Genomic DNA, 21,186 nt, shown 5'->3' on the forward strand with positions numbered 1-21,186 from the left:
AGACTAAAAAAAATCACAGGGAAAAAGCTATGAGTACTGTGCTTGGCTTTCTCCTCCTCTGGCATTCTGCTGCTCTCCTTGGTATTGAAACCGCACTCCTTGGTAGGTGAACTTGGTCTCGGCTGGATTTCTTGTTGATCTTCTGGGGGAGGGGCCTGTTGTAGTGATTCTCTAGTGTCTTTGCCCTAGGCGGAATTACACCGCCCTTTCCCGGGGCCAGGGTGAGTAATCTGCTCGGGTTTGCTTTCAGGAGCTTTTGTTCCCTGAGCGCTTTCCGTAGAGATCCGGAGGACGGGAATACAAATGGCGGGCCTCCTGGTCTCTGGCCCGGAGGAGCCGAGAGCCCAGGGCCGCACTCCTCAGTGCGCCCTCAGAGAACAGCGCCCAGTTACTCCCGTCTTCCTGACCTCCAGCCGCGATCTGAGCTCACCGAGCCTGCGACCGGTTCAAGGTAACACCGAGCTGCGAGCTTACTGTCGGCTCTGTGTCTGTAGCCGGCTTTCCCGTTCCAATACCCGCAAGCTCTGCGACACTCAGACACCCCCGATCCTTCTGTGACCCTGCGGGACCTGAGGCCACGCTGACCCCTCGTGGGCTTCGCTCGGTTTAGCCTCTGGAGTGATGTCCCTCAGCGGAACAGACGTTTAAAAGTCCTGATTTTGTGCGCGGTTGCTCCGCCGCTTGCCGGGAGCTGGCCCCTCCCCCCGGGGTCTATCTTCCCGTTGCTTTGGATTCACTTCTCCGCCGGTCCTACCTTTCAGAAAGTGGTTGTTTTTCTGTTTCCAGAATTGCTGTTCTTCTTCTCTTCGATCTGCCGATGGATTTTTCAGGTGTTTGCAATCTTTAGATAAGCTATCTAGCTGATCTCCGGCTAGCGAAAGTAGTCTCAGCCTGCTACTTTGCCGCCATCTTGACTCCTCCCTACAGAACCAATTCTAATGACACATATTTGTCCATAATGTTATAAAAGTCTGACTCAAGTAAACCCATTGCATCCATGTATTAGTTTTTGGTTTTGTTTTTAAGATTTATTTATTTATTTATCTGACCGACAGAGATCACAAGCAGGCAGAGAGGCAGGCAGAGAGAGGAGGGGAAGTAGGCTCCCTGCTGAGCAGAGAGCCCGATGTGGGGCTTGGGGATCATGACCTGAGCTAAAGGCAGAGGCTTAACCCACTGAGCCACCCAGGCGCCCCTGAATTAGTTTTTATCTAAAAATAATTGCTTGGTTTAATCTAAAATCCTAACTTCTAAATAGAATACATTTAAGTGCTATAAATACAAAAGAAGGCAGTCTTGGATAGTCTAGAAATTAAAATTAAATAATAAAAATCCCAAAATTTATGTGCACAGATGAGTTGAATATGAATTAAACATATATTGAATTGCTTCAAATATTAATATTTGAAGCAAGAAACATTCTAGGATTATCAAATGTAGGCCACTTTATTTAATTACAAAAAAGTAAAAACTGCTTATGAAATTGACTCAAATACTTAAGCATAACAACATTTCAACCAAGCAATATCCCCTAACAAAACAGTAAGTTCTGTCAAAGTGTTTTGTAACCAGTATTAAACACTGTTTATATATTAGGTGACCTAGAATGATAAAGCATTTAAATTTATATTTGAATTCTAGTATATTGGGGGTAAATGCCCTAATTTGCAAATAACGTTTTCTCAGTACCTACTGTCAGCTCCCACGTTCTGAGAAACAGAGCAACAATACAATAAATTTCATACTTTTCTATTTAAAATGTATGTAGATAAATAGTAAAGCTTATATTGTCAAAGCACAATTACTATCTAACAGAAAGACATAGGGAGATTAGAGTAACTTGCTAGGACTAATAAACAGATATCTTTAAACAAATTATGAACAAAACATGCCAGAAATTTCAGTGTCTGTGAGTATGTATTCTTCAGTGATATATTCAAATAACACTTAGGGTTTGTTTGTTTTTTTTTTTTTTCGTTTTCTTTTCTTTTCTTTTTTTTTTTAAGTTGGCACCATGCCCAGCACAGAAGCCCATGTGGGTCTTGAACTCATGACCCTGAGATTGAGATGTGAGGAGAGATCAAGAGTCAGACATTTAACTGACTGAGCCACCCAGGTGCCCCTACAGTTAGTTTTTCACTGGATCTCAGTTGATATTTTTTTTTAAAGATTTTAATTATTTACTTGTTAGAGAGTACAAGTAGTCAGAGAGGCAGGCAGAGAGAGAGGAGGAAGCAGGCTCCCCGCTGAGCAGAGAGCCCGACATGGGCTCGATCCCAGGACCCTGAGATCATGACCTGAGCCAAAGGCAGATGCCCCAACCCACTGAGCCACCCAGGTGCCCCTCAGTTGATATTTTAAAAATAGGAACATCTTGCTCTTAAAAGACCATATAGCATAAAAATTAAGTTTGTATACTATAAAGTCAGAGTACCTAGATTCAAATCCTAACTCTGTATTACCTTATGAACTTAGGCAAGCTATTTCCCTGTGTCTCCTCTGCACATGGTGACCAAAGAAGGTATCTAAATCACCTCAAAGCTTAAAGCAGCAGCAAATGTAACTCAGAAAGTTCTTTTTCTATTTACCTGTGCAATTAACCAGTCTATCAGCTTGTTGGCCATGACTACAGACTTGTAGGTTCGTAGATGGTAATCTTTATCTCTATAAGGAAAAAGAAACCAAAACTGGTGAGAGGATAAGTAAGAGCAGGAAAATGTTTCATTTAATATCGGTGTGCAACAGAAAAGTCTACTAAATATAATCTGAATCTATTATCCAAATTATGTGCAAATAAGAGAGGTTTACAAGATATATATAACACCTGAAAATTCCTTCATCAGATTATATTGGAAGAGAGCCACAATGATACCAAAACAGGATAGTTCACCTTTGACATGTTCATATACACAAATAAATTATTGCTTCTATATTATCTGACAATGATTTAGCTAGAAATACAGTATCTCATTAATAAAAGAATAATAAAAATAGAATTTCTTCCCTTAAAATCGAGAAAGAGCCTAAAAAACAAAAACAAAAACCAACAACAACAACAACTCCTCAAAATGTGGAGAATAAAACAACCCCTTTTATTCCTGAATTCTCCAGGAAGGCTGGATTAGCACTGGAGGATTATTTGTTTGGCTCAGCCGCAGTGGCATACAGCAGGTCCATCCTAAGGTAAACATGCTGAGAACGCTGTCATTCATCTTGTCTGATCAGAGCATGGACAAGTGACACCTCATCCCCAGGGAACCAAAGGAACCAGCTGACTTTACCTTAGCCTCTCCTTTCAGTAGACTTCCCAGATCTGGGAAATCATTCAAAGTTAAGTTAGATACCAACAAGTGTTCCTGATCAGAATGGGGCCCCCAGGGCAGAAATCTATAATTCATTCATTTTGCAGGCCTACATCAAAGAGAAAATGACAGTCTTTTCAAAATGTCAAAAGATCGGAACTGCAAGCAACTTGAAGTGATAAATAATTACTAGCTCTGCTCACAGTTCTTTAGCCCCTGTCAGCAACTGACAATTAATACTGACATCATTTTTATCCACCTTCATAAAAAAAAGTCCCTGAAAAATAGTTGGTATTTCTAAAAGAGATTTTAGTAATAAATACACCAGGTTAGCCAGTAATCAATAGCAGATTCTTTTTTAATTAATTTTTAAAAATTAATTAATTAATTGATTATATCTTTTTAAATCTATGTCCACGTTTCTGATACCTCACTGCCCATTTTATCTTGGTTTCCATAAGCACCAATAAGAAGGAAAAGGATAGTCAGTATATTATAAAACATACGAGGGTTAGTGAATTCTTCACCCAAGTAATTTTTCATTTTGTAAGCTGAGTTCACACATATTAAAAGCATGACTATCATACATTCCATCTGTTTTGTGTTTTTTTCCCATAAATTTTTCCTTAACAACTCATAAACAATTGTCATTTCTAGCCAAAGAATAATCCCTTCTTATCAGCTCTTATGGAATGTAATGTTCTTGATAAGAAATCCCATATGGTTAAAATATATTTTCAGAGCACATTTTCTCACATACGAAATCTACATATACACAGGTAACATGAAAACTGTAACCATGATCGTTTTTATGAGTTTAGCAGAAAGAACAGATTTAAGTACCAACTTACTATTGAGTGAAGTAACCATCTTTTAGTGTTAGATTATCCAAAATATTTTCAGGGAGGCTATGCTAGAAATCTAGTAGGGAATCTATAAATATAGCTTCATTTGCACTTCTTTTTTTTTTTTAATTTTTTATTTTTTATAAACATATATTTTTATCCCCAGGGGTACAGGTCTGTGAATCACCAGGTTTACACACTTCACAGCACTCACCAAAGCACATACCCTCCCCAATGTCCATAATCCCACCCCCTTAATCTCATTTGCACTTCTTTTTACTTTAGGAAGTCTGTTTGTGAAAGCTGACAGGGCAATTTCAGGAATGATGGGTAAATTTTCTTTCTTCCTCCAGGATCTGCACTGTGTTTTCTATAAAACATTAGTGAGCATTCCAATACACTTAAACAGCCACTTTGGGATTTTTTTTTCCCCCTAAATTCTGAGTTTCCTTGAAATTGGAAACCGGAATGAAAAGTAGAAACACAGCACATCAAACATTTGGATTCTATAGCCATGAATGAAAAAAAGGCTTTTATTCCTTTTGGAAACAGTACATCCATTTTTTATTTTGTCCTGAATATTAAGTTTCAGTCAATAAACTCTGAATGATAGCTGGCCATCTGAAATTAGTGTAACATCATACTACATTCTATCAGTGTATATCAGTATAAATTTTATAAAAATACATTACTTCAATTAGTTATCATAACACAAAACTCAGTTTTCTGCTGTCTTTCCAGAGAGGTAAACTGAAAATTAATTATGATTCCACTTCAAAAAAAAGGGCATATCTTTTCAAAAGGAAAAATTGGTAGAGAATACAATTATATGTTTTACTTATTAACTCCAAAGTAATTCTGAATTTTCAAGTATAAAATCTTTCCTTTGGATAAAAGAGTATTACACATATTATAAAAATACATATCCAAGAATTGATTACACAATTTACTGAGAAAGGAAATCATACAGTAATCAGAGTAGTATTTATAGTAAATAATATTTTCAAATTCTCTCCAAGTGAACTATTATTTACTAAATATTAACTAAATGTGGATTATTTCATTATCAACTCTATAATTTAGTTGAATTAATGACTAATAATTTTAGAAATCAAAATAAAAAAGTGGGAAAAATGCATAATTAGAGTCTCAGAAAATTTAGAAATATTTTCAGGTTAATTATTACTTAAAATAATCTTTAAAAGTAAAATTTCCACTTATAGAATAAGTGAAATAATAAAATAAATTAATAAAATAAACCAAGAGGTTCCAGCTGAATAATAAGTACCTAATATGCAATACAAATATTGCCATGTAAGTTGCCCAGAACTTAGAAACCAGACTCACCTTATCACTGGAGTAAACAGACTATGAAGACGGCAATATAATCTCACTCCCTATTATAAAATAAAGATGTGTCAAAAACAAGGAGGATCATTCAAAGTTCAGACTAATGAAATTTTGAGACAAATCCACTGTCAACATTCTGGAATCATTATATAATCTCTACCAATTTAAAAGTTATTCAACTACTGCATTACATCAGAAAAACTTAAATAATAACTTAAATAATTAAATAAATAAATAAATAACTTAAATAATTAAAAACAGGATTAAATTGTACTATGAATCTGTCATATACATATGACATATACATATATAAAGAGTTAAAATTATTTTTCTTAAAATGTAGAATTCCAAACTATTAGCAGAAAATAAATCTATGCAGCAACACTTCATACTATGTGTTCATTTTATGTCAGTATAAATCTCATCAAGTGTGCAAAGAAAACTGATGTTACATACATTTTATATATCTTTTTTTAAAATGTATTCACGTATAATGGCCACTTGTTGCCACATGTGACATATTTTTCAGTGGATATAATCTGAGGATGCAATTTCATTAGTTCCATTGAGAGCTACACAAGAGAATGAAAAAAATGATCTAACCCTAGAATTCTTTAAATAGCAAGAAAAGACTGAGAGGCTTGCTTATGAATGCCATTTTCTATACTAGAATTTTTTTTTAAGTCTCTCAACAGCATTTTGTCTTGGTGCAGTATGACAACATGAATTCTGCTATTGATAAAAGGTTCTGGGAGAGGCTGTTACCTTCGAAATCACGTCCTGCATTTCATTTCTTGGATAAAATGTTCCATCATCATAGCGGAATCTATATAACATCTGCTCTGGCTTGAATTGATGTTTATCAGTAACTAAGAACACAGAAACAATATGCTAAAATATCAACAATCTAAAAATTGGCAAACAAAAACAAATAAATTTATAAAATACATATTTATGTACATAGTACATAAAGAAGAATCCAGAAGAAAGCCAAAAGACTTATGTACATAGTACATAAATATGTATTTATAAAATACATATTCCCAAATGCTAAAACTACATGTTATATATATATATATACACACATACATATATATACATACATAAACATAAAAAACTTTTGTTTCCCTAACACAGTAATACTAATTCAGTATTCTGATAGGATTCATGTTAGGATTTTGTTATATAATACTTTTATGATTTCCATATAATGATTAAAGAAATAAGTTGTAATATTGGGTTAGCATAGTACAAGGGTATGTACAGTGTATTATTTTATTTATATAAATACACAAAGTTGTGTTTTCTATTTCTTCACAGTGCCACAAAGTTGAGCAAAAAGTGTCCTTCAAAGAGCAGATAATCTAACTAATGAGTTATAATTCAATTCTCAGTCCTAGAAGTGAATTTTAGTATTTATCTGTTTTATCCCACAGCAATCAGGCCAAGACCACCCATACACCAATCTTGACCATTTATTCTGTGTTTACATCTCTGGAGTAGACTATATAATATCAATATGCAACTTATTCCAAAATTTCAAGTTTTCTGAAACTGAGAAATGCCTTTCTCACATGTCACTTAATATTTTTTGCCCTTAGTAGAAATGAGAATGGTCATCCTTTGCTTTCGTCCTTGAGACAAGAGTTTCATATTCATAAAGACTCCTATTTAAATTCCTCTCATTTTCTTTTGATTTCCAGGAAAAGTATGTTACAGACACTTTTAACCAAAAAATGATGTTTGTGGAGGTGAAGAAAACCCACAAATTAAACCGTTAAGAGTTTATATTTAAATATTTTCTTTAGAGGAAATGCAACATTCGCAGAAGAGATAATTTGTTGCAATGGGCTCTGTTTTCATGATTAGCTAGAAGACTTTGACCTTTACTTTTTATTTAAAATGTTGAAGGGGGAGAAAAAGTTGTCAGAATTAATTTTCATGATCTCCATTTGATGAGGGGTGTCCAGGAGGCTCAGTACATTGAGCGTCTACCTTCGGCTCAAGTCATGGATACATGGTCCTGGGAGGGAGCCCCAAATGAGGCTCCCTGCTCAGTGGGGAGGCTGCTTCTCCTGACGCCCTTCCCCCTGCTCGTGCTCTCTCACTCTCTCACTCGTGTGCTCTTTTTCTCTCATAAATAGACAAAATCTTAAAAAAAAAAAACCCTACATTTGTTGAATCCAGAAGAAAGCCAAAAGACTTATCACACATACACACACAGATTTGAAGTTTCAGCTATTTTACCCCAACCTACCCAAACCACGTGCATGGCTTGCAGCCATCAGATCGACACAGGATGGCTGCCAAAGAGAGATAGAAAATACAGCCTTTTGCCATCTCCTTTTTTTCAGATCAAGCCAAAAAGAAAAAAAAACACGTGTGAAAGAAAAATAACATGGCAAGAAATATTTTGCAATCCTATGGCATGTTTCAAGACCAGTTACTTATTTCTTCTCTACAATCTACCTATTCTAATTTTTATCCCCTAGGAGTCATTGAAATAAATGATTGTCTTGATATTTCAAAATTCAAGGAAACATTGGCCCCAAATGTCTCTTGCCACAATAAAATGATTGGTGGTTTAAAATCCCTATTCAAATGTCGCGGCCAGCATGAATCGACCAGGGTAACCGTGGGGGATAAGAGGATGATGAAAAAAAGTTAAGAGACAAAGAGATGGGGGCAGGAGGGACACTGAAGATGATGTCCCTCAGTGCCAAATTTATTCCACGTCTTACAAGCATTTATAAGGCAAACCAGAATAGAATTTATAAGGCATTACATCAGTACCTAGTCAGATGACCACAAGTTCCTATAATAAGTTTACATTAAGTACAAGCAAACCTCATGAGCCCAGGTAGTTTTGGCTAAATCCATTAGCAAGACAATCAGCCAGGGAGTGGATCATGGGAGGTACAGAACAACAAGGATTAACCAAGAACTCAGGACTCTGGCCACATTGTTCCCTACTGCAGGGAGAGTGTGTGGGAAGTCACATAGGCGAGCGCACGACACATAGCACAGACCCTTTCTCAGTGCACTCAACTTTCCCATCCTTAATCTTGTCAAGGTGTCCAGACTTTGAAGGAGACACAAGTCAGGGCCTGGTTTGGTCCTCGACTCCAGCCGTTCCATGGCCTCCAACATTTAAATTGGAGTGCTTAGTTATAGGGCAAACTCTTACAAGACTTTGATAATTCATCTTGGGTTAATCTTAGCTATTGCCTTGGAAAAAATGGTGAATAGCTCTGCACTCAAATGCACTCCCCCAATTTCCTGAATGTGAAAAATGGGTTTATTAACTCTTGAGAGTACAGGTCATGTGAGAAAGGTTGCTTAACGCTGTCTTCTAAACAACTATGCAATATTGAGATATTACTAGGGATACAGCTGGCTTTCTACATGGTGGGGTAGGATTGCTGACCTATAGTATTCACCAATTTCTGTGGTATAAAATATTCCCACACCAGCCAATTTCAAGCTACCAAAATAAAATCACTGAACACCGAGTTAGACAAGCAGTGATACATTAACACTAAGGACCTGGAGAACAATAAAATATAGTAAAATAATTAGAAAGTAATGAGTTTTAATAATATATGAACTTTGCTTATAGTATAATTTATGTACTATCTCTTCATATAATTTTTTAATAATAGCTGTGTCTTACAACTAGCTTGCAAATTTATAAGAAATTTAATTACCAGCTCTCTCAAGTTTGTATAAGCCAACTTCGGCACACTACTGGATATAATAAATGAGGTCTCTGAATTGCATAAGCCTTTATAATGTAAATAGTAGACCCAGACAAGAAAATGTATCAGCATATCATACTGAAAACATATGCTGTTTCAACCCAGTAATTCCTGGTATAGCAAGGCTTTGCTTTTATGAAGTTCTCAGCAATATTTGCAATGTGAATAGTGGCAGCAGTAACAGTCAACTCTTCAAGTTTTCTCTCTTTAAAACAGATGGTTCATCCAACTTTATTTTAGGAACTCTATTTTCACTAAATGCAACTGAAGCCACATACCAATAACACTAGCATGTTTGGCTCATATTTCTACATTCAAATAAAATTATTAATGTGAAATTGCATAATATGTTCTCCTACTCCTAGTTTAGGGGAATCTGTACTAGTTAATTTTGGGCACTTAAAGAAGTGATTACTTTTAGCAACAAAAATTCTGTATCCCAAATCTGACATTACAACTGATCAAATCCTGAGACAATAATAGTACAGGACACTAAAATCAAACTGACAAATAGAATGATACTAATAGAGAGTAGTTAGTGCTTTATCAGAAAAGGAGTTAATTGGGTTATAAATATCATTGTTCAAAAAGATTTAAGTTCTTATAAGTTAAGTAATCAAAAAAGTTGTTGCATTTGAAATTTCAAAATAATTTTTTTAAAGATTTTTATTTATTTATTTGACAGACAGAGATCACAAGTAGGCAGAGAGGCAGGCAGAGAGAGAGGGGAGGAGTAAGCAGGCTCCCTGCTGAGCAGAGTGCCCGATGAGGGACTCGATCCCAGGACCCTGGGATCATGACCTGAGCCGAAGGCAGAGGCTTTAACCCACTGAGCCACCCAGGAATCCCTCAAAATAAATTTTGATCCAGAATTTATCTCTTTACTTCCTTTTCAAAATTGTATTGGAGAAAAGGGATATCTGAAGTTGGAGGATAAGTTGATTAGGACTGAAACTCTCCCATTCTGATATCCCTTACCGAAAAAATCTTATGTTGTTTTTTTTTTTTCTTTTTAAAGGAAGACAACTGGGGTGACTGTGTGGCTCAGTCATTAAGCATCTGTCTTTGGCTCAGGTCATGATCCCAGCGTCCTGGGATCAAGCCCCTCATCGGGCTTCCTGCTTGGCAGGAAGCCTGTTTCTCCCTCTCCCACTGCCCCTGCTTGTGTTCCCTCTCACTGTCTCTCTCTTTGTCAAATAAATAAATACGATCTTTTAAAAAATAAATAAATAAAGGAAGGCTATTAAAAAATACAGTGAGAAACATCTTAACAGAATAAATAAGGGTGGTTCTCTCTCCATGTAACTCTCTGATTCCTTCAAAAGCTTTTAGCAGTTATAAACTGAAGAACAGGTCAGACCAAAAGACTATTCATGAAGATACTTAACAAATATTATTTAAACTCTGCTTTGTACTAACTTACAATTGACTTGTAAATGTTTGGCTAGCTACTCATGATTTCAGGGAAAGTCATAACAGTTTTGACATTGTAAGTCAGTGTAATGTCACCTATAATAGTTGTGTTTTTGGTTTTCAGATCCCAATGCACTATGCAAATAAGTGACTAGTTCTCATATAATTTTTAGGTCACCTGTTATGAAATATAAAAGCAAGAGTAGAAGTGGGGCTTGAAAATAACCTACATCCCTTTCAAAGGACATCCTCTTCCCCACGCACTGACTCTTCTCAGCTCTGGAAATACAATTTTTGTAATTAACTTTTATCTATTACAAGGTACCTCATATCAAAAAGGAAAATATCATAACAAACTTAGCGTGTAGGTCTTTCTAAATACAGTAAGCAATCCCATACAAGTACCAAAAGTCACATTTTTAAAATACTCTTTTAAATAATTTAAATAACAGAATCAATTGTTGACAGCTTTAAAATCTTTTTTATTTCTAACTCATAATAGTTTGAAATCACTCAAATTAACAATAGAAGTTAGGAAAACCTCTACTGAAATGTTAAAAGTCGGTTTTATGTTTGAAGTGGCGGGGGTGTGGGAGGTTGGGGTACCAGGTGGTGGGTATTATAGAGGACATGGATTGCATGGAGCACTGGGTATGGTGAAAAAATAATGAATACTGTTTTTCTGAAAATAAATAAATTGAAAAAATTTTTTAAAAAGTCAGTTTTATGACTATTATATGCTGATATCACTATAAAACATCGACAAGTTTATATAATGATTACTCTGGCTTTAATATAATTCCCTAGATTTTATATTGACCTGAGAGCTATACCTCAGTAGCAGACATTGGATTGTTGTTTACCAAATTGGTTTAGCTTTTATTTTCCCTGGGCATGAACCTACACTACATTTCTAAGTTTTTCTTGCAATAAGGAGTGGCCATGGAACTGAGTTGCATCTAACGACATGCACACAAAAGTAAGGCAAAACATGGAGTGTACAGGCCCATTTAAAACAAACAAACCAAAAACACCACCACTCTTTCAAAATGACCTTTAAGAGCCCTGCATTGAAGGTGGGTGAGCCTCTCCCAGGACTAAAACCCTGGTGCCTCCAACATCCTCCACCAGTGACTGAATTTTACCTGAGTGAAAAAATAGCTTCTAGAATGGAAGCCACGGTACTGAGGTTTAAATCTGTTAGAGCAGCTATTGTTAACCAATACAGTTTTCCTTCTCAGTGTTCCCAACAAAAAGGTAATTATCCCATCCTGGTGGATTTCTACCTTTCTGAAAGGAAGTATGTCCACACCAGGACTGTTTGATGAATAAGGTAAAAAGATAGGTTTAAACTATTAGGCCATAAGAAATAAAGGCCATAACATGATAATTTTACACTAGGTAGCATAATATCTTACACACAGAATGGAGGAGAGAGTCAGTAAGGAAAGGAATAAACAAATAGTTCATAAATAGATTTTCCCTTCTTTGCTCTACTGGTAAGACAGTTCCTGGAAGTATGTAGCCTAAATGAGAAAGGAATCACCTGATTTCTGAAGGTCTATGATTGTATGTAAAACCTCTCAATAGTCCACCTACTTGAGCTTCAGTAGACTGCAGGACAAAACACAACATATTCCCTTCTTGACCCAAATATTCATCTGGGCTTGGGGTTAGAAGAAAGGAACGAGAAGCAGCCAAGTGGAAAGTCATCTAACTCAACATCTTTTCATTTTTACTTATGAGTTTTTGGATGATGTGTTTTAACACACTAGATGCTATGTGGTGTGTTTTCGCAGTGCTAAAGAATCAAGAACAAAATCACCTACAATTTATCACTACTATCATTTATTTACTAACAATATAATTACTCCTTTATTCATTCACTGAGCAAATATTTATTGAGCACCTACATGTGATGGGCACTCCAGTATCCTGTTCCTATAGTACTTCTATTTTGATGGGATGCCAGAATCAATATGGGAGGTAAAGAGAGAAATAATAAATAAACAAATAAAATAGCATGATAATTTTAGAGAGTGCTAAGTTCATGAAGAAAATTTCAAAAATTAAAAACACAGTTTATGGTAATAGGATGAGATTTTAAAAGAGTATCACTGAAGACATGAGTCATGAATACTGCGACTCTTGTCATTTCATTCACTGCCGTCCCTCCAGCATGTAGAAAGGTCCCTGGTATATACTAGGAATTAATAAATAATAGTTGAATGAGAATTGCAAGAGCAAAGATCCTAAATGCAGAGTTATCCCAGAGTTAAGGAAGAGACAGAAAACCACAGGGGCCACAAAATAATGAGCTGGGTACAACATTATTTGCCAACTCACAGAGGAAGTCAGGAGCCCTATTATGTGGGGCCTTGTGGGCCATGGTAAGAGATCTGGACCATAGTAAGTAAGAGGTTCCACACTTTTCTTTGAGTGTAATGGGATGCCAGTAGATGATTATAAGCAGGGGAATGCTTTGATCTTACATTTGTTTTAAAATGTCTCCAGCTGTTTCCTGGAGGCTGTGTCATAGGGATGGTGGACAAAAGCAGGAGCAAGGAAGGAGAAGTTGTAACTGGGAAGAAGGTGGGATCTGGAAGTGACAGAAGTGGTCTGATTAGTGATCTATTTTGATGGAAGAATTCACAGGGAACCCAGGACGGTGAGGAAAAACTGGGAGAATCTAGTTCAGTTTCATCCCACTCTAATTGGAAAAAAAAAAAAAAAAAAAAGAACATTGAAATAGCTTAGCCAAATACCTATGTTTATTCATAATTCCCTCTTTTTCTCCTCTCCCACATTCTGCATTAGAAATTCTTCACACTTTACTTCTCAGTCCCATTATCATTGCTTTCTTCTTTCTTTGTTACAGATCTCCTCAGGAAACTTGTGCTCTCTTGAAATGATTCCCATGATTGTATACACTGAGCTTTACACATATTTTCAACCTCTTGCTGGGTGTTCCCCTGTGGATGTCTTATAACAAACCTGACAAAAAACCTTTATCCTTTCCCACCCTGCTCCTTCTCCTGAATAGTCATCCCTGTCAACCAGACAGAAATCTCACAGTAACCTGATCTTGCTCTTCACTCCTCATCTCCCACATCCAACAGTTTTCAAACAGGCTGCTTCAGCTTCACCAGTCTCCCAGATGGGCCACTGTCATCACGCCCTAGTACATAGCCATCATCCTCCTACTACAGGGAAAGACGGGGGCTGCATGATGGATGGGGCTCACCCACAGTGTCTCCAACATCTCCACTCCACATTCCACATTGCTGCACCTAAGCATTCTGAAAGCCATGTTCTGGCCACTTTTTTGCTTAAAAGTGTCCGTCATCTCCTCATCTCCTTCAGAATAAACCCAACATATTACAGCCAGAGAATTAAGATCTTATGGGATCAGATGTGCCTACCTCTCCCACCAAACCCTTCCTCTCCAGTATATTCATCTATGACAGTCTACTTCATAGTAGAACCAGTTTGTGCTGGTTCCTAAGAGGCCGCCATGAGCTACCCCACTCCCATGCCTCAGGGAAGGACGTCCTTCTTCCCTTCTGCTCTGTCAGAGTTCTAAATGCCTTACATGAGGCCCTTTCCCTCATAATGCAGCCCCAAATACTCCAGTTAGAACTTGCCATGCCTTCCTCCACTATTCCAGGTAAATACTTACCTGTATTTCTAATTTTTGCCTGTTTCATAGCCATTCACATTAAAATTAGCAAATATATCACCATAAACCCATATTCCACAAAATTCCCAGAACTGCAGTTCTATATATATTAGGTATTTGAAATGTTAAAAATACATAAGCATCCTATAATGTAGACATTTACTATAAGCCAGATTGGTTAACAGAATCAAAATGCTTCCAACTGGTGGCCAAAGAGAATAACTTAGTAATTAATAAAATAATTACCATGGTGGATGATTCCATTTTCTAATAATGCTTGTCCCAAGTGTACACCTTCCTCAGGCCTGTGAATCTCTCCAATTTCCAAGAGCCATGACACAAATTCACTGCAATAGAAATCCAGTGAAACAGTTAAAGGGTTTTCCCACCCCTGCCTCCCCAAGAAGACTATTTCTACCTTGCTTTCATCAAGCAACCTTGGAAGGAGTCTCAGATATAAAGAATTACTTGCAGTGAGTTTCAGATTGCATTTTTTCACATATGCAAAGCCCCAAATTATTTAAACTTTACCCTATTCTAGAAAACCCATACCCATTCATTTTTACCTAAATCATATATAATACCTATTCAACTTACTGAGACCTCTAATAAACACAAAGGGAAAATTTTAGAGTAGTTTTAACTGTAAAGAGAATATAGCAAGATCCTAAAGATAGCAAACAGACAAAATAGACAGAATAATAATGACAATATAAGAGATAGACTGTCTGGAATATGGCTTTCCAAGCAAAGAAAACAGTGTGTTTGAACTCTAAGAAGGCAAACCCAAAAAATCTGCACACCCCATATGGTAGATGGAATTCTAAACATGTTCTCTTACCCCACTATCAAGAATCCCATCCCTTGGTTTTGTAACCAAATCCTAATCTAGGTAGTGGTATGAATGGATTTTGTATACGAAACTAAAATTCAAGTCAGTTGACCTCAAAATATGTAAATTATTCAAGTGAGCTTGACCCAGTCAGTTGAACACTTTGAAGCAAAGAGTTTTCTCAGGCTGGTGGCATAAGAGTAAGAGAAAAATTAAAAGCACAAGAAAGATTCAGTGAGCCACTGCTGCCTTTGAAGATAGAGGGGCCACGTACCAAGGAACACAGGCAGATTCTGAGTGGTCCCGGCCAACAGCCAGCACAGAAGTAGGACTTATTCTTACAATCATGGGGGACTGAATTCTGTCAACTACCTGAATCTGCTTGCAAGTGAATTTTTCCTCAGACCCTTAAGATAAGGCCAGCCACAGCTCAGCCCTTGATTTAGGCCTTGAATTTGACCTTGTGAGACCCTAAGCAAACAGCCGAGCATTGCTCACCTCAACTTCTTTCTGACGTATAGAATTATGAGCTAATGAATAGGTGTTGTTTCAAGGCACTAGGTGTGTTGTTAGTTATTCTGCAGCAATATAAAATTAGTACACACCAATAGTTTTACTATAGTGTTTTCAAAATTTGAAGTTATTTAGTGGGGCACATGGCTGGCTCAGTTGGTTGTTTTGGCTCAGGTCATGATCTCAGGGTCCTGGGATCAGTCACACCTCCAGCTCTCTGCTCGGCAGGGAGTCTGCTTCTCCCTCTCCCTCTGCCCCTCCCGATGCTTGTGCTCTCTCTCTCTCTCTCTCTCCTCTCAGATAATAAATAAAACCTTTATAAATAAATAAATAAATAAGGTTTTTAATAAATCCATTCTTGTATTTAAATGTCATCTGGGGGGTGGGGGCGGGAGGACCTGGGTGGCTTAGTTGCTTAAGTATCTGCCTTTGGCTCAGGTCATGTTCCTGGAGTCTGGGAATCGAGCCTCACATTGGGTTCCCTGCTCATCGGGACATCTGTTTCTCCTTTGTCCCTCCCGCCTGTTGTGCTCTCTCTCTCTGATTCTCCCTCTCTCTCAAATAAGTAAATAAAATCTTTAGGAAAGAATAAACTGTCATCCAAAAGGAATATTCCAGCACAAAACCACCCTTCAGAACTGTCTACCACATCCATCTGCTGTGGCTGTGAAAGGCCAGGGAAGATGCACAAACCACATCTTTTACCATTTTGGGGTGGGGAGAGGAGCCCTACAGCACAGAGAAGTAGGATGATATTTTATAACACAGGAGAGCACAAGCTTGGTACTGCTTTTCTGGCCACGTGGTATCATTAAAAGAACACTAAATAGAGAAACATTTTACAATAAAATATTTTATTGTGCTCATATTATAAAAATATAACATTTGAAATTTTACATAAAGTAATGGATACATTTTAGAACGATTTCAACATTGTGCAGAGCTCAGAGAAGCCAAGCTATAGAAGGTGTCAGGAAATTACCTTTCCATTTATTTCAAAACCAAAAGCAACACCTATGGCTAAAATCAAATAACCGAGGGGCATGAAATTCTAAAAATGGATATCTAGTCTAAAAAGTACATTTTAAGGCAGAAGAAGTTTTTAAAGCCATTCAAAAGAAAGAAAATTAAAAAAGAAGTAAAACTTCAGTTTTTTTCTTCAATAGCACAAAAATAATAATACCAACTACAGGGATGCCTGGATAGCTCAGTCGGTTAAGCATCTGCCTTTGGCTCAGGTCATGATCTCAGGGTCCTGAGATCAAGCACCAAATCAGGCTCTGCATTCAGCAAAAAGTCTGCTTGTCCCTTTCCCTCTGCTCCCCACTCTCTCTCTCTCTCAAATAAATAAGTAAAATCTTGGGGGAAAAAAGTGTATCAACTCCACAGTGCTGTCACAGGATTAAATGAGCTGATGAATGTCAGGAGCTCAGCACAGTGTCTGGCACATTTTGAGCACTTATGAAATGTCAGTGGTTGACAAATGGGTTGAGCTGGTTGGTACATAGCGAAAGCATCATTCTCTGTTCTGATGTCAGCAGATTCCTGAATATGCCAAATTAAAATGAGGAAAAGAACACACTGTAAGTATTGCTATTAAATAGGAGCATAGGGGAAGGAAAGAGAGGATTAAGAAAGGAAGTTATTGGGTGGCTTTATCATGGGACCTACAGAAATCACAAGATCCCATTAACACTCTGTGAAAGGATCCTGATCCAGTCAAAAACAATCTCAAACTTGGTTTATAATTAGTAACTAGTAACTAAGGTAGTGTGCTGTTATGGAAAAAGCCACAATGTACACAACTAAAATTTACCGAGTCTCTCCTGTGTATCAGGCACTGTGGAGACCGCTCACATATCATTGTAACTAACTAACCAACTAACTTGGCCGTGTAAGATCGTGTTAACTCTTTTTTTATTTATTATTTTTATTAACATATAATGTATTATTTGCCCCAGGGGTACAGATCTGTGAATCATCAGGCTTACACATTTCACAGCACTCATCATAGCACAAGCCCTCCCCAATGCCCATCACCCAGCCACCCTCTCCACACTCCAACCACTGTGCAAACTCTTTAGTTAACAAGACTCTTGCTCCTTTAATTAGGAAAACTTGACCCTGGGTCAGCCTTGGAGCTCTGTTTCCCTGGAACCTGATGGAGGCAAGGGCGTCTGCTGGGTTACCAGGCAGCATTGCTCATGGCCAAAATGACTCCTGATGGCTAAATGTAATATGAATACATTCTTGGTGAGAAGCTATAGCTTGAAGTGACTCCTATAAACATCCATGTCCCTCTCAGAACCCTGGAAGTTATGCCCCAGAGGTGGTTCAAAAAATTGGATCTTCTTTGCAACATGGGGTTTCTAAGCCAAGGTGGGCTCCCCTCCACTCTTTCTCTCCCACAAGAGCCATCAGCTGGGGGCCTACCAAGGATAGCAACAGCAGCTTGCTGGCAGCCGAGTGCTCTGCTGTGAGGACCCCAGACCCTGAAGAAGGGACCCCATGCTGCCCTGTATGCCAGGGTTTCCTGGCTTATATTCTTCTAACTGGGTTAGGAGCTGGTGTGGCTTATGGTTGTTTTATGGTATTTGCATAACTTATCGAGAAGACATTCTGGTAGGCATTACAGGTAAGCACTATAATCATCTTCATGTTTAGAGAGGAAAAAGACATTTAAACATCCCACATCGCTCAACTAGTCAGAGGCAGGATCAGATTTGCATGGAGACAGTCTGACTGTGAAGTGTGGGCTTTGAACTACCACTCCAGTCTCCTACAGAATTGACACTGACTGTAGGAAGGTGGGCATGGTAAACTCCCTGATGCTGGTTTCTGAATCTTTAAAAAAATATAAAGATTATAAATGCAAAGTATGCATCTGAGGATTAGAAATATATGGAAACAGCCAGCACAGGGCATGCCTTAAGGCAGCTGCCCTTCCCTTTGGTCCTGCACACTTCACCCGGCAGGGATTTCCATGTGCAGCTGCCTGCAGACCCCAGAGGACTGACAGCGGGTCTAGGCTCAAAACCCAGGCAACCTCTCCACCTGTTGCTCTGCGCCAGTGACCTTCCAGGACACTCTTTTTCAGATTCTTCATCGATGATCCTTCAACCTGAGCCCAGGTGTCAAAGTGCTGATTTGTCTCAGATTTAGACTCTGTGTGTTACATTCTTTGGTTCTCTGACTTATAGGCCCTTTAACCACATCCTTGCTAGACGTCATCCCCCTTCAGTGAACCTGCCGCCTGCCATCCCCGCCTGAACCCGGTGTCTGCTTCATTCTCAGAACACCATACATCTGAAATTGTTGATGTCAGGGACGGACAGATAGATGTCTAAAGTTTTCCATGATATCGGACTCTAGGTCCATTCCTTCACCTCACTATCATCCAGGAAATGTTGACAGTAAAAAGATATTCAAAAATGCCCAGAGGAATTTTTTTTTTTTTTAAGAAAAATCATTGAAGGAAGGGTAGTTGATACATGACATAGTGAAAATATGAAAGAAATCCATGCAACCAGACTATGGAACCTTACCTTCCAAGGAAGCATTTAGGGAATGTGGTCAGTTTTCTTTTTCTGTCTTTGATCAGATTCCCTTGTTTGCACATCATCTTGTAGAGTTTCTCGCCCTGTTCGGAGATCATTACCCAGGTGTCTTGCTCCATTCCTAATTTTAAACCTATCAAAAAGGAAACCAAGGACAGGTAACTGAAAAAGTCTCCTCACTCACTCTTGCCTGCATGAAACCAAAATTTATTGCATATTTAGCATGAGCAGGGGGGTGCAGATACAGAGCTCTCTACCACAGGGCACCTGGGTAGCTCGGTTGGGTAAGTGCCTGCCTTGGGCTCAGGTTATGGTCTCAGGGTCCTGGGATGGAGTCCTGAATCAAGCTCCCTGCTTAGCAGGGAGTCTGCTTCTCTCTCTCCCTCTGCCCCTCCCCATGTGCATTAGTGTTCTCTCTCTCTCTCTTTCTCACATAAATAAATAAATGAAACCTTAAAAAAAAAACAAACCTGAATTTGGAGCATAGGAGAAAGAAAGAGAAGGGGTCAAAGGGAAGTTAATGGGTGGCTTTATCATGAGACCTACATAAATCACAAGATTTCTGTGATTTTTATTTTCAGTCTTCTAACTACAAAATTTTTTACTAGTCAGTAACAGAATAATATTTATTAAGAATAGAGCCTGTTAACATAAACAAATTAATAGAACATGCTTGTTTGCTTGCTTTGCTTCCCTCCTTTTTCCCTCCCTTCATTCCCTCCTTCCTTTTTCACTTCAGATTTATCTATATTCATAGCTATTCTGAAAAAATAAATAAAGGTTCAACTAATAAAGGTTCAACTTGATGAAACATTTATTTTACCTTTGAAATGATTTGCTATGCTATTTGAATTGATTGCTCAATTCAACAAAACTTAAAGAATCAGCTATGTATTCACAATCTTTGTTTTAAACCTTTCTAACAGGCTCTCCATCCCAGATCAATCAAAGGAGTTAAGTATTTGAAATGCTTTGGAAATTCTCAAACAAATGTGTACTATGAATATTTTAATAGAAGTAGAAGCTTTGCATGTTCTTCAAGGGAAAATTTCTGAAGGTGGAAGAAAGGGTTCTTTGTGTCCTGAAATTTCATCAGCAATGAGATATTTTGCTCCTAAATCTCTAGGAAAAAGGGATAAACACTGCTTTTTGTCTTATCAGTTATTTGGTAAAGAAATTAGTAGTAACAAAAGCATTTCTGTTTCCTAGCTGAATTGCAGAAATGTGCTTAATTGCAGATAAACTTCACATAGCTGAATATTGACAGATCAAGTACCTTTTGCAAATCTTGCTAAAAACGTGAAGCAATTTTGAGCCAGTCCTCCTCATATGAACACACTCCTTATTGGGCTGCATTATATTCAATGACATTATAACAATTTTAGAATGTTAATGTATATCCAGAGTGCTTTATTCTAGAATTAGGATACTAACGTATTTGGTCTAGAATTGTTCAATGTACTGTTAAAGATATAACTGTTGAAGGCCCTTCAGCACTGCATTGTACTACTGAAGTCTGTCTCTTACAGGAAAACTACATAATGATGTTTTTGAAATAGCAAGAATAAAGTGCAAAGAAAACTGAACAAATTTTCAAGCAAATGAAATTATTTGTGTAGACTGAACGTTTGCATGCCTCCCAGATTCATATGTTGAAACCTAACACTCAACATGATGGTATTAGGAGGTAAGGCGTGTGGGACGTGATTAGGTCATGAGGCTAGAGTCCTCATGAATGGGATTGGGATTAAAGGCCCTATAAATAAGACACAGAGAGATCTCTTGCCCCTCTACCATATGAGGACACAGTGAGAAAATGGCCATCTATGAACTGGGAAATTGCTGTCACGAGACACTGAATCTGGGACTCCTGGCCTCCAGAAGAGTGAGCTACAAATTTCTGTTGTTTGTAAGTCACCTGGTCTGGGGTATTTGTT

At 37.8% G+C, this 21,186-nt stretch overlaps 1 protein-coding gene across 5 annotated transcripts in view; it reads right to left on the reverse strand.

Moving 5' to 3' along the window:
* The window catches only part of PREX2 (phosphatidylinositol-3,4,5-trisphosphate dependent Rac exchange factor 2), a 306,318-nt gene that overhangs the window by 169,922 nt on the left and 115,210 nt on the right, over positions 1-21,186 (reverse strand). For all 5 annotated transcript variants that reach the window (XM_082721198.1, XM_082721202.1, XM_082721201.1 and 2 more), the window contains 5 exons: positions 19,238-19,382; positions 14,594-14,694; positions 6,263-6,366; positions 5,495-5,544; positions 2,589-2,664 (listed from right to left, as the gene is read on the reverse strand). In XM_082721198.1, coding sequence (XP_082577324.1) covers positions 2,589-2,664; positions 5,495-5,544; positions 6,263-6,366; positions 14,594-14,694; positions 19,238-19,382 — 476 coding nt within the window. The remainder of the gene's footprint in view (positions 1-2,588; positions 2,665-5,494; positions 5,545-6,262; positions 6,367-14,593; positions 14,695-19,237; positions 19,383-21,186) is intronic.

Source organism: Mustela nivalis, assembly GCF_964662115.1.
Source record: "Mustela nivalis genome assembly, chromosome: 2".
NCBI classification, from domain to species: Eukaryota; Metazoa; Chordata; class Mammalia; order Carnivora; family Mustelidae; genus Mustela; species Mustela nivalis.